The sequence below is a fragment of the Malurus melanocephalus genome, unplaced genomic scaffold (genome assembly GCF_030028575.1).
Source record: "Malurus melanocephalus ecotype Western Australia unplaced genomic scaffold, MMel_1.1 scaffold_293, whole genome shotgun sequence".
In the NCBI taxonomy this organism is placed as follows: Eukaryota; Metazoa; Chordata; class Aves; order Passeriformes; family Maluridae; genus Malurus; species Malurus melanocephalus.
The window spans coordinates 397,659-409,818 of NW_026623525.1; the positions used below are offsets into that span (position 1 = coordinate 397,659).

Genomic DNA, 12,160 nt, shown 5'->3' on the forward strand with positions numbered 1-12,160 from the left:
TCTGTTGTGTTTTTTTTCAGAGAATAGGTTTAAATAATAGGTTTAAATAATTACCTTCAAAACTTGTGGAGTAGAGTTTTCAAAATGATTCTAGAAAACCTGCACAGACTAATTTTGAAGTAGGTAGTATTTTAATTAAAAGAGAGTTTGGGGCTGGTTTTCACATCTGTTGTTTGGATTGTGTTTTGCCACATGCTACAGTCTTGAGTTATTTTGGTGGTTTTTTTCAGTTTTAAAAAAAAAAAAAAAAAACTGACTCACATTGGGATCCAAAGGATTCAAAGGATGGATGTGGCAGCAGTGCTCTGCTGACTGAGCCCTTCCAACTCCATTTATACACCCTAAAAAAGTGTAAAAATAATACAAGAGTGAAAGTTCCTGATCAAAACTCAGCATTTTTATAAATTCAGATATGTAAAAATAAATGTGCTCTGGAGGGAAACTGATGCACAGAAAGGAACCAATCTGTAGAATCGAGACAACTTAGCCATGGGCTGTAGGAAAGAGCCAGYGTCCTTTGAGTAAAGTTTACACTCGAGTCGTTCTGTTCAATGAAAGTCCATTTAAGCTTAGTGTTTATGGTCCATCATGGCTTCAGATCCCCAAATAACCATTTTGGCAATGTCATTGCCCAGTCAAGGCTCATGTGGCCAGTAGGTTTTCTGCCCCTGTCTGGAAGGTGCCCAGAAGCCAAGGGCTGCTTCAATTTTTCTTTTTGCTTATTATCCATTGACCCCATAAATACCTTTTGCATGGATTTTAGTTCACCAAAGTAGCTTTTCTTGAAATTTTTTTTAGTGAAATAACACTAGTTTAGCAGCCAAATTCAATATTCAGTACAGTATTACACACAGCAACCATAACTCAGGGATCACCTATGTTACCATAGCAGCTGAGATTTTTTGTTTGTTTCTAAGGAAAACAAGAATTTSCAAGGAAGAAATAAAGGTTTGGAGTTTGTGTGCATTCTGTACATCAGATTTCTGTRCTGTTGGGTGTGTACCATGCAATTGCATGGAAATAAGACAGAGTTAGATTTTCAGCGCTAGAACAGAGAGTGGCACCTCTTTTTCTTAGACACCTGGGAAAGTAGTTTAAAATACTTTTAAGATGCAGTGTATCAGTCAGTAGAATTAAAGTACAGAATCACAGAACATTTTTAATTGGAAGGGACCCACAGGGATCATCATTTCAGCCCCTGGCCCTGCCCAGACCCCCCAAGATCCCCACCCTGTTCATCCCTGGCAGCGCTGTCCAAACGCTCCTGCAGCTCTGGCAGCCTCGGGGCCGGGACCATTCCCTGGGGAGCTTCCCCAGGGTCACAGATGCTCCCAGCTTCTCTCTTTTTTTTACCTTTTTTGAGGCTGAATAAACAGGTTTAAATTTTCCAAGCAAGGCACCTCCATTTCCCTGATGTGGGACGTGGAACTTCAGCTCCTTCCCTTCCTGGTGTCCTGAATACATCAGGGCAGAATAAAACTTCCAGGTGATGCCCAGTGACTTTGTCCAGACTCTCTGCTGCTTTGTCATCTTGTAGAAATCTCYTGTCCCTCACCCCCGGTGAGTTTGTGTTGCTCTCTACGAAAKCCCTGCTGTCACTGTGGGTTCCATGGATGCCCCTGGCTCTCAGGGCTGGCACTGCTGTTCCCCCTCAGCAGCAGATAAACACTGGAGTCAGGTTTTCCCCTGAAAACACAGGTGAGGTTGGGATGGTGCAATGCCAAGAGCAGAGGTTGGGACATGGGCCCCTCACCAGCTACTGAGCTGGGCCATCCAGTAAATCTGCTTYATGTACTTTTCCTCAATTCCCACTATGTTAAAGGTGCTCAGGTGCATCTCCTGTGCCTGTGTGCAGTGCTAAAGATGGATTGTCCTTGCTGCCTTTGGCTTTTCCCTGCCAATAGTGGTGCCTTCCCTCCATGTCAGACCACAAACAGACTTTCAGAAGCACTTGAATTATTTTTCCCCCTTGTTTTATCCTGTTAGAGGGGCACAGTGGTGACAGCCCCATTTGAGGCTGTTGGGGTACTAAAGGACTCCCTTGCTGTATTTGTCAYAAGGTATAAGGCTGTGTAGACTCTGGCATGACACTTCATTTTAATCTTCTTAGCACCAATGTACTTCCTGCTGATTTCCAAAATCAAAACTTCTCTGCTGAAGTGGATCTCAGCAGATACYAAGAGATGTTACCAACAYTTTCAAGGTCAGYTGGACAGGGCTTGGAGCAGCSTGGTCTARTGAAAGGTGTCCCAGCCCATGGCAGGGAATGGAAGGAGATGAACTTTAGGTTCCTTTYTAATTCAAACCATTCTGGGATTGATAAACCACAGAACTTGCAGCTCCTGGGGCAGGGTGGAGTGGGGTTGACTYTGGTCTAGATTTATTACTGAGATATTTAGTTTTTCAATAATAATTTGTTGCAGTGAACTCGAGGATATGGTGTTGAAGTTGTTTTAGTAGGACTGCAGCTCTGGGGCAGGGGAGAAGGTGGTCTGGTCTGCAGCAGCCAGAGCCCAGTGATGGGAGTGACTGTGCAGAGGCTCATCCTGCAGCCTCAGCACTCAGTCGAGGACCTCTGCCGTGGACATTTAGTCCTGCCTTTTGTTGCAGGGTTAATTGTGTGCTGTAATATCCAGAGCTCGTTAATGAGAGGAGAATGAATGTGAAGTCAGCACTTGTCTCTACTGCCTTTGCTGTGTCTGTGCTGGTGCCAGTGCTGGTCAGCCTGGACTCACCTGGGGAAGCCAGTGAGGGTCATGGATGCTCCCATGCACCAGTGGCTGCACCAGAAAAGTCTCATAAATCATCCCTTTAATCTTGCCTGCCCTAATTAGTGCCTTCCAGCAGGTGCTTTGGAAGTGTCTGTCCAGCTGTGTTTGGGGTGTGTGGGTAACCTTTAGAGACTGGGGGGATATTGGGGTCCTTGTCCTGGGGCTGAGGCTGCCTGGAGCCTCCCCAGTGCTCACCAGCAGCTCCCAGAGAACTCGTTCCTGGTATGGAGGAACCACCACAAAACCCTTCAGAAGCAGCAATGCAGAACCAGCTTGTGATGTATCACGGTGACCATAAGAGATCAGGGAAGGAGGGAGGGAGGGATGGCTGGGGAAGCTGCAGAGATTGACTGGAAATGTGGAAATGTGATTATTTTGGGGTGGCAAATAATGTGCCTGCTCCTATTGAAGAGCAGTTGGGCTGTAATGTTTAAGAAGTAATTAATTAAGCCTCACCAAGGAGAAAGGGAGAAAACCAAAGTTAATAGCTTCAAGCTTATGTTGCCCAGGATTCTGAGAAGGCTTTTGTAAGTTAATAGGAGAYGACAAGTTTTTGTGCAAAACCTGGTTTATGATATTTAATAGTTTCTGCTTTTCATTTGGCAAAACTGGAATGAATATTTCTTCTAAATGAGAAATTTTTTACAACCTCTGACTTCAGTATGAAAGAATTCTGCACAGAAAATGTTTTCTTTATGTGCAAGTAGAGAACAGTTCACTGATACAAGTGGGGGTCTGAGCTGTGTTAAGAGTCCTAATGCTGTGGCACTAAAGACCAAGAGGGAGAAAAGGGAAGAGATGACATTTTGAGAGACAAATTAATTTAGTGACATGAATCATTGGTATAAAAGGCTTTTGTGTAGAAGGCAGCCTTGGGAAGCCTGGATTTTAAGGCTGTAATTGGAATTTGAGCTTGGGGACAGATCCTTAGCTGGGAAAATCAACACAATTGCAAATTGGGCCTGGTTAATTAGTTCTCTGTAATAAAATAACTGTAGGAACAGGTGTACAGCTGGTCCTTCCATCCCTGCAGCCAGTGGATCCCACTGTCCCTTGCAAGAGTGGAACAGCTCAGCCGTCCTGTCTGTAACCTGACAGCTGGGAAATCCAGTTATGTCCAACYTGGATTTTAAGCTCTAGACAAAAATTCACTTAATCTTAGTTTTCAGATGAGAACCCAGTAGTAAAATGATAAGCAATGATTTAAAAAATAATCTCTATAATAAAGAAAACAAAAGCTCCTGGAGCACMGCCTGGCCTGCAGGGAAGAGCTGCYGGCCAGAGRGGTCAGARTTATGTCCCATCCCTRCTGCATTYTCACCAAATCCAGTCTGCCAACACCTGATCACCTCCTTAACTTTCAAAAATAGCTCAGCGTGGAAAAAGTTAGAGTTCCTTCAAACCCAGCCATTTAAGACAGGGCAGCCAGCTCCCAGCTGTGTCCTCGGGTGCAGGGAGGAGCTGGCTCCCTGCCCCAGCAGCAGAGCCATGCTCTTGGGTGCCTGCTGGGAGTCCCACAGTCTTCAMAGGATAAGAGAAGATTTTCCCACTTCTTGTGCCAAGTAAGGCCTTTATCTTGCAGAGCATCCATATGCGACATTCACAGTGTCAACGTTTAGCACCAAGATGTCATTCCCAGGAGAAGGAATGCCATTWTCTACACCTGGCAGATGTTGTAGTGGACTCCTGTCTGATCCATCACAGTTTCTTCAATCATTTCAATCACATTGTCTTTGGGATGGAGGTGTGAGGTCTCTGCAGGAGGAAACTTGTCCGTGTTGCTCACTGGGTCTTGCTGCAAAAAGAAAGAGCACAGTTTTGATTTCTGTAGTGAGCAGGTGCCCTGTGCCTGTCCTGCTGTGTCCTGTGCCCCCCCTGCCCTCCCWCCACGCCGTGCATACCGGGACAGGTTTTGGGGCAAAGTCCTTCTCACAGACGTGTGCTATGATGCCAGCGGCCAGGGCGTCACCCAGGACGTTTGTCATCGTTCGTAGCCGGTCCCTGCAGAGAGACAGTGCCAGGATACAGGGGGTGCCCACACCAACGTGCCCGGGGTGCTGATGGCTTTGGAACCTGTCAGCCCCCGTGCTGAGTGTCCCTCCCACCGCTGTGCCAAGTGCTGTGTTGGTTTTGCAGATACAGAGAGAAAACAGTGCCTGTGTGAGCGCCATGCTGGGGTGGTTCTGTCTCATCCTGCTGGTGTGAGCAGTGCAGGGAGCTGCCAGTGCCACCTCCCAAACTGGGACAAACGTTGTGCTAAGTGCAGGGGGAGCTGCCTCAGCAACTCAAAAAACTCCTTGAGATGCCTCTGGAGGAAATACCCTGCAGATCCAGCCACAGCTCGTCTCTTGTCTACCCAGGCACCTCTCACATCAGTAGAAGGTGCCAGTGTTGCTGGGTATCCTGTGATGCTGAAAGATTGAACTGGTGTGTGTTAACYTTCCTTTATGTGAGGGAAAGAGAAAAGCAGCCATGATACTTGGCCCTGTTCCCTCTTCTCCCAGTGGGGCTGTGAAGTACAAACCAGCCACCCAGGTGTATATTCTGTAACTCAGCATCTGCCCTCCGTGGTTTCTCACCTAATGACTCTGTTTTTGTCAYGGTACTTTGGAATGGCACATTTCACGAGCTGTGTGTTTATTTGTCTGTGACAAGTGTAATCAGTTTGTGTCTCGAGAGCAATCTGCTTTCAGCGACTAAGATGAAGATACATCACCATGAAGTGGCACTTGGCAGCGCCTGTAGCAGTGGCCTGGAGAGCACTTACAGAGCCCAGTCAACRGCGATGATGAGGGTGATGTCCTCGGTGGGCAGCCCCACAGAGGTGAGCACGATGACCATGGTGACCAGCCCGGACTGCGGGATCCCAGCGGCCCCAATGCTGGCTGCTGAGGCCGTGATACTGCAAAGAGAAGGCAGCTTCACAATTCAAACCGGTGTGTTTGTGTACAAAGTGAGTTATCCCTGTGTGGAAGGATTGGATTGGATCCAGCTTCCTCCACCTTCCTGCTTTTGGGTGCTATCACAAATTCCCCTGTGCACAGCCGGGGCTGGCAGTGGCTGCYCTGGCTCTGTGCTCCCTCTGCTGTCAGAGTAGGGACTCCCTCCTTAAAATTGCTAAATATTTGCAAATGTACTTAATGATCAYTTAGTTACATGCTTTATTTCCATGSTTATAAAATGAGGATATCCCATTCCTGAAGGGGCGTAAATGACACCTGCACAAATCCTCTGCTCAGGTAACCCATTGGCCACAGTCTGTGCAGCCAGGCTTTTCCCTACAGGAAAAGTCCTTGACTGGCAGCAGATTCTGGGTTGCAGAGCCAGCCCAGCTTTCTCTGGCACACAGCACAGGGATTGGGACATGCTGCATCCTTCCCTGCTCCTCAAAGCTCACTCTGTGCATTAACAAGATCTCTGAAAACAGGAAAAATGCAAGAGGTTGCCCTAATTGTCTATAAATAGGAATAGAGAGAAATAATCCGACTGTTGCAAAGAGACTCTTACCTTATAGTTATAATTTGTCCGAAATCGAGTTCAAACTCATTGACCTGGGCAATGAAGATGGCAGCGACTGCCTCGTAGAGCGCGGTGCCATCCATGTTGATGGTGGCCCCGACGGGGAGCACGAACCGTGCCACACGTCTGTCGATGCCATTGTTCTCCAGGAGACACTTGAGGGTGATGGGCAGGGTGGCTGAGCTGCAGGACAAGAAACGAGTAGTAATTGTCATTTGTGTTGAGGTTTATAGGCTGGAGTCAGTGTAATGGGACAAAAATACCAGCCCTCCCGAGGGTGGATGCTGCAATGTTACACAAATTTCCATAGCAATGAAAGTCTCTGCAGCTCTCACCACCTGAGGAGCAGACATCATTARCCAAATGAGCTGCAGGCTGAGAGAGAAAATGTCAGAATGTCATTTCAGTGTCTAAAGGCACCACTTCAACCAGATGTGTGCCAGGGCTGCAGCTCTGTTGAACATCCCTGTGCCCACATTAGTCCTGCAGCACCTGGGGTGTGGGACAGTGTGTGCCAGCACTGGCTGTGCCAGGGTCCAGCCAGACCTCAGTCTCCTCCATGAGGGATGGCTGCCTCAGCTCCTACACCCCCTGACTTCTCTTTCTTGTTTGTCTAGCACCAAGACGACAACTCTCCCACAACTGGGATGAGGAATGGAGGAAGAACAGGTGGAAGAAAGGAAACCACARAAAAGAAGTCAATGGGATTGCGACCGACTCTGGGAGCGGGGACTGCATTTGGGAAAGGCATTGGATGCAGTGCAGTGACCCCAGCCCTGGGCACAGACACGGGGCTGTGACAAGGAGCAGGGTGTGCCCTCTGGGGCATCTTTGCCTCCCTTAGCTGGCTGCAGAGCAGAGGAGAAGCCTGATGGAGACAGAGCTGGAGACCCAGATTCAGGAGGAGACTAGGTCATTAAGGGTTGCAGAAGCAACGGCTCTAATGGTGGGCACTGGGAAAGGAGGCACAATCTAGGTGGTTTTATTGGGATTATGTGGAGAAAAAGCAGCTGGCCAGGAAAATCCATTGCCTGCTCAAATGTTCTCCAGGAAAATGTTTGCATTTGTGTGTCTTCTGGAAAGGATGGGAGTTTATAGTGTGATTTTTTTTTCATTGTTATAAGGAATGTATTTCAATGAAAATAGATAAATACAATCTAAAATTATAAAGTCTTTTCAAAGGAGGCAACGTTTTTCTGTGGATGAATTTGGGATACACTATGATTGATTTTAGATTGTCAGTAAAGTGTTCAGAAGAGCTTTTGATGTTTTCAATTAAACTCCAATATCATAACCCCACATAGTTTATAAAGCTGCAGCAGTCCTAGTTTGATGGGAAAGAAGGCTGCAGCAATTGAAAGTGTGCACACACAGAGAAACATTGCTGGTTGCTCTGGGAAAACCCTGGGAGAGGGTGAGTGGAAGAGCACCTCGAGCTGCCCAGGTCTGCAGAACAGGGCAGGGCCAAGTGTCTGCTTCCTCCTAAAATCAGGAGCATTCTCATTTCAAATAGTGCTGGAGCATAATTTCCCTTTGAGTTACACCTGTCCTCCCAGAGCTCAGCTGGCCCTGTCTCCCTTGCTAAACCAGATCCCTGCCCTGTGGTATCCGCAGGTTCCAGCCACGCTTTCCTACCTGGAGGATGTAGCTAAGGCGATCAGCAAGGCTTGCAGGATCCCCTGAATGAAAGCAAAGGGGTTTTTCTTGGTGATGAGTACAAAGAGCAGAGGTAAGAGGATGATTGCATGGAAGGCAAGCCCTGATACTACTGTAATGACATACAGTCCCAGCTTCTGTCCTATAACYGATGGATCTTCCATCTCCAGGATCTTTCCAGCTATGAGAAATACAATGCCAAAGGGGAAGTACCTGCAAAGAATGAGCATAAAAAATGATTTATGAGGATGCAGCAATCACCAAAGCACCGCAGGACAGACATTGCAGTGGTACAGTCATACGAAAACAAATTCAGTGCTCACAGCAGATACCTACAGATGTGTGACCAGCATTGCTATTAGATAGCAAGAAAGGAAATAAGTGAATCAATCAAAACCAGATTTACCAAACAGCCATCGAGACAATTTTCATGACTGCTTCRTTCAGACACTGGCACACGTTGACCAGCGGTGCTCCTCGCTCGCCCATTTTCCCCAGGAGAAGTCCTGCAACCAAGCACAGCAGATTCCATTACTCAGGAGAACCACAGGAGCAGCCCCTGTCAGTGTTTTGAGGCTCTGGTGGCTGCAGAATGGGGGTCACTGGGCAAAATCTGACCTAGCACAGGTTCCTGTGTGCTTTTATGAGTCACAGCTATTCTCTGCTCCAAGTAAACACAAACATCTGGCCTTTTCTTACAAAACCTCACCAGACCCAAATCCAGGATTTGGACTCTTCCTTGCACAGAAAACAGATAAACTTCACTGCTGCTCAATCCTGGAAGAGTCTTTTCCCAGGGTGGATAAACTGTGGATTAGCTGGATTAGGTAGATCTCTGGATTGCTGCTTGGTAATACAAGAATAATCAACTCTGGAAATAAAAATGGAGATTTTTAAAGGAGAAAGCATGGTAGAGCTCTCTGTAGCTGATGATGGGATGCTGTGCTGCATCCCTGCCCTGCTCTGGGGTGAAAGGGGCCCTGGCTGATTCAGTCCCTGGTCCCACACCCCATTCTCTTGTGGGCTGGCAGTTCAGTGTTGGTGGCYCACAGGCCATGGGGGTGACAACACGTGGCTGTACACTAATAGGTGAGGAAGGATCTGACTGAGTTGCTTAGATACAGGCATTWAACCTTCTCTCCTAAGTCTGGTTTTTGTTTCTGATGTTGCATTAACCTAACCCAGCCTTAATTTTCTGTCGAAGGAATACTAGAGCAGAAATACAGGARTGGTTAGAGGGGTTATGGTGTTGTCCTCTCTGCCAGTACTAAACCCTATTGCTTTCACTGGCYGGGAAGTTTTCCAGGAACCCATCCAGCAAAAGGAAAAGGAGCCTTTGAGCATTTGCCCATCTTGTTTCCAGCTTGGTGCAAGTCCTTCCTGTGTTGGCTAAAATTAATTTTGAGGCACTGTGCAGGTGACTGCTTTGGCTTGGAAAAGAAGAATGTAGACATGATGCTGTCCTGCTCATCCCTCTTCAAGGTTGAGGACTCCAAGAGGCCCTTGGTGGGTGGCTGRATCTCCTGCCTTGCTCAGAAGGGAGATGAGGTGGGGTCACTCTTGCCTGAACTTTCAGAAATGAGACAAGGCTTGGCATGTTTAAATCCCAGCTCTGTGGATATTCATCCAGTATTTGGTGGACACAGCGGCTGCTTTGGAAGAAAGTAAATTCTCTTCAGGTCTTACAAAGCTGATTTGGGAGACGTGGACCAGGCAAATGGACAGATTCCTGCAAGGATCTTGAAAGCTCTGCCCTCTCCTGAGTATCAAAAGCGAGAGAGAGGATTGAGATGCTCATGGAGACAGCACAGTGGAGAACTGTCAGAGCTGTGTGGGGTCACCCCCCACAGTAAAGTCACTCTGGGTACCCACTAAGTGCTGCATGGACACCTTGGTCTCAGCCCCCAACCTGCCTGGTTTTGGTGTTGAACATAAATGGACTTTGCTGAGAGCTCACCCAGCTTCCCCCTGGCCCTTCAGTCAGCACAGAGGAGGTGATCCCTCTTTCCCAAGGCATGGAGCTGTGGGGCTTTGCCTGTCCCTCTCCTGTTTTCTTCCAGGCAGCCCCATTCATTCGGCCTCTGCTCACAGGGAAAGCGCCCTGTGGGGTACAAATGTCCTTTATCCAGCTCCCTGTGCCTCATGCGGGGGATGCTCCACCAGTCTGTGGCTTTGTGGATCTCTAATCCATCCTGGGGAAAACATGGGAGTGCAGGTGATGGCTGGGGCTGGTTCAGGTGATCTCCCACTGCCTCCTAACTCGGGCTGATCCCACTCCCACGCCAGAGGGGTGGTGAAGTGTAATCTTAGAAGAGAAAAGCAGCTTCTCCTTGCAGGTTTGGGAGGGCTGGAGGGGGGCACGTGTCCTGTGGGCAGGAGCTCAGCACCTTCCCTGAGCATCCAAGGTCTGCAGAGGGTGTTGGTTGCTGTGACAGGAGATTGCCAGAGATATCTTSTGGCTGAAAGGATCTGGCAGTGGGTCTGGCTCTGTCCGGTCTTGCTGTGGCCAACTCCTCTGAGGTCTCATGTTTAGAATGGCCACTTTCTGTGGCTCTGACCACAGTCCAGTGCACTCCAGTGCTGTGCTGGCTCTGCTCCCTCCATCCCTCAAATCCTTTAATTGGCTTTTTGGTTCCTTATACACAAAGTTCAAGCTCCTTGCCCTCACCTCTTAATCTTCACATAATCCTGCCACCGTGCTCATCTCACTGCCTCCTACTCTTTCCTTCCTGATCCCTCCCTCCTCCCTTTCTCCCTCAGCTTTGCAGCCCATGTCCTCTTATGTTTTGAACCAGCTCCCAGTTTCTCCTTTCAATGACTTTCTCCCCTTTAAACCTACTGTCTTACATGTGCCTGTCCTTAACCTCTGCTCTTTCTTCCTTCCCCAAATTTCTCCTGAGCCCCTTGTCCAATTCTTGGATTGCAAGCTGTTCAGTGCTTCCCTACCTCCTTCAGAAAAGAGGAAAGTCCTATTGGGAATTCTCAAATATTTGTAACAGCACCAACTCTGACCCTGCTCTTCACCAACTCACATCCTGCCTGCTCAGGGGCTGTACATTCAGCATGAAGGGTTTGGGTCATTGTGGTGAGCTGTGTCTAGGTAGCCTCTGCAAAATTACACCTCATTTAATACTTCATTAAAAGAACTTCCCAGCTTATATAATTGTTTGAAAACCCTCAGGACTCACATGTGGGCTGTGAAGGCTTATTTGGGAAATACAGGGTGAAAACAGCTACAGCTTCAGTGAGCTCCACCACGGGTGGTGTTGACAGGGGTGCTGGAATGAGCTCTGTGCTGGGCCCAGTTCCCAGGGACTGGGRCAATTAGAGCTAAAAGAACCTCATCCCACATCTTTAGCTCAGGTAAAGTGTGGTGCCCACAGCAGTGGCCATCCTGGGTACCTATGGTTGCTGAGAAGATGACAATCCCCAGGACATTCATCTCATTGCTGGTCCCAGCCAGGGTCCTGTAGGTCATCTCGGGTGATGGTGTCAGCTCAAGGAACACAGGCCGATGGATTTCAGGGTTTTCATCATCAGGTGCAAAGTAAATAAAATTKAGAGGTTTTCCTGGGGTCTTTGGAAAACCAGGAGACTTCACCACCGGGACAAGAACAGTTCGATACTGGAACGAAAGCAAAGGAGGGAAGTTAATGCCAGCTCAGCTGCTGGCATGAGCTCCATCCTGTTTGAACACAGAGGTAAAGCCAGCCCTAGGCTGGGTGCTCCTGGAGGCTGAAGGTTTGGTTGCCAGGCAGCAAAAGRCTGGTGGAAGCAAGGAGTGGGACAGGAAAGGGCAGCTGTGGCTGTTGGCTGCAGACCACTCTGAGCCAAGGCTGCTGAGCAGAGTCGTGCTGTTGGTCAGTCGGGTACCTGTGAGATGCCAGCACAGTCACAGCACAGTCACAGCCACAGTGGGAGCACTCTGCTCCATCCCTCCTCTTGGGGGCTTTTCTGGTGCTTTCCCAATGCTGTGAGTTTGCTTGTTCTCCCTGTCCCTCCACCCTGCCTGGCCACTCCTTAGTCTGTCCCCTTGCCCACTCTGCCTTCCCTCACTGTCCTTTCCCTGGGCTGCTGCCACCCGGGACCGAACAGGAGCAGGAGCTGAGGGCAGGGATGTGTTTGTACAAGAACTGCTTTGTACAGGAGCCTCCAGCACCCTCCTGCCCCCCAGAACCCTCCTGCCTTCGGGTGCCCACCCTGGGGTGAGCGTG

At 48.5% G+C, this 12,160-nt stretch overlaps 1 protein-coding gene across 2 annotated transcripts in view; it reads right to left on the reverse strand.

The window, feature by feature from the left end:
- Positions 1 to 4,428: 4,428 nt before the first annotated feature.
- Positions 4,429 to 12,160, reverse strand: part of LOC130579817 (excitatory amino acid transporter 5-like) — a 15,794-nt gene continuing 8,062 nt past the window's right edge. Inside the window, exons 5-11 of one of the 2 annotated variants that reach the window (XM_057376897.1) lie at positions 11,349 to 11,571; positions 8,353 to 8,452; positions 7,926 to 8,159; positions 6,279 to 6,473; positions 5,539 to 5,673; positions 4,679 to 4,772; positions 4,429 to 4,596 (exon numbers count right to left, since the gene is read on the reverse strand). In XM_057376897.1, coding sequence (XP_057232880.1) covers positions 4,429 to 4,596; positions 4,679 to 4,772; positions 5,539 to 5,673; positions 6,279 to 6,473; positions 7,926 to 8,159; positions 8,353 to 8,452; positions 11,349 to 11,571 — 1,149 coding nt within the window. Of the gene's footprint in view, positions 4,597 to 4,672; positions 4,773 to 5,538; positions 5,674 to 6,278; positions 6,474 to 7,925; positions 8,160 to 8,352; positions 8,453 to 11,348; positions 11,572 to 12,160 lie in introns of both variants that reach the window. The other variant, XM_057376898.1, reaches the window with a different exon arrangement.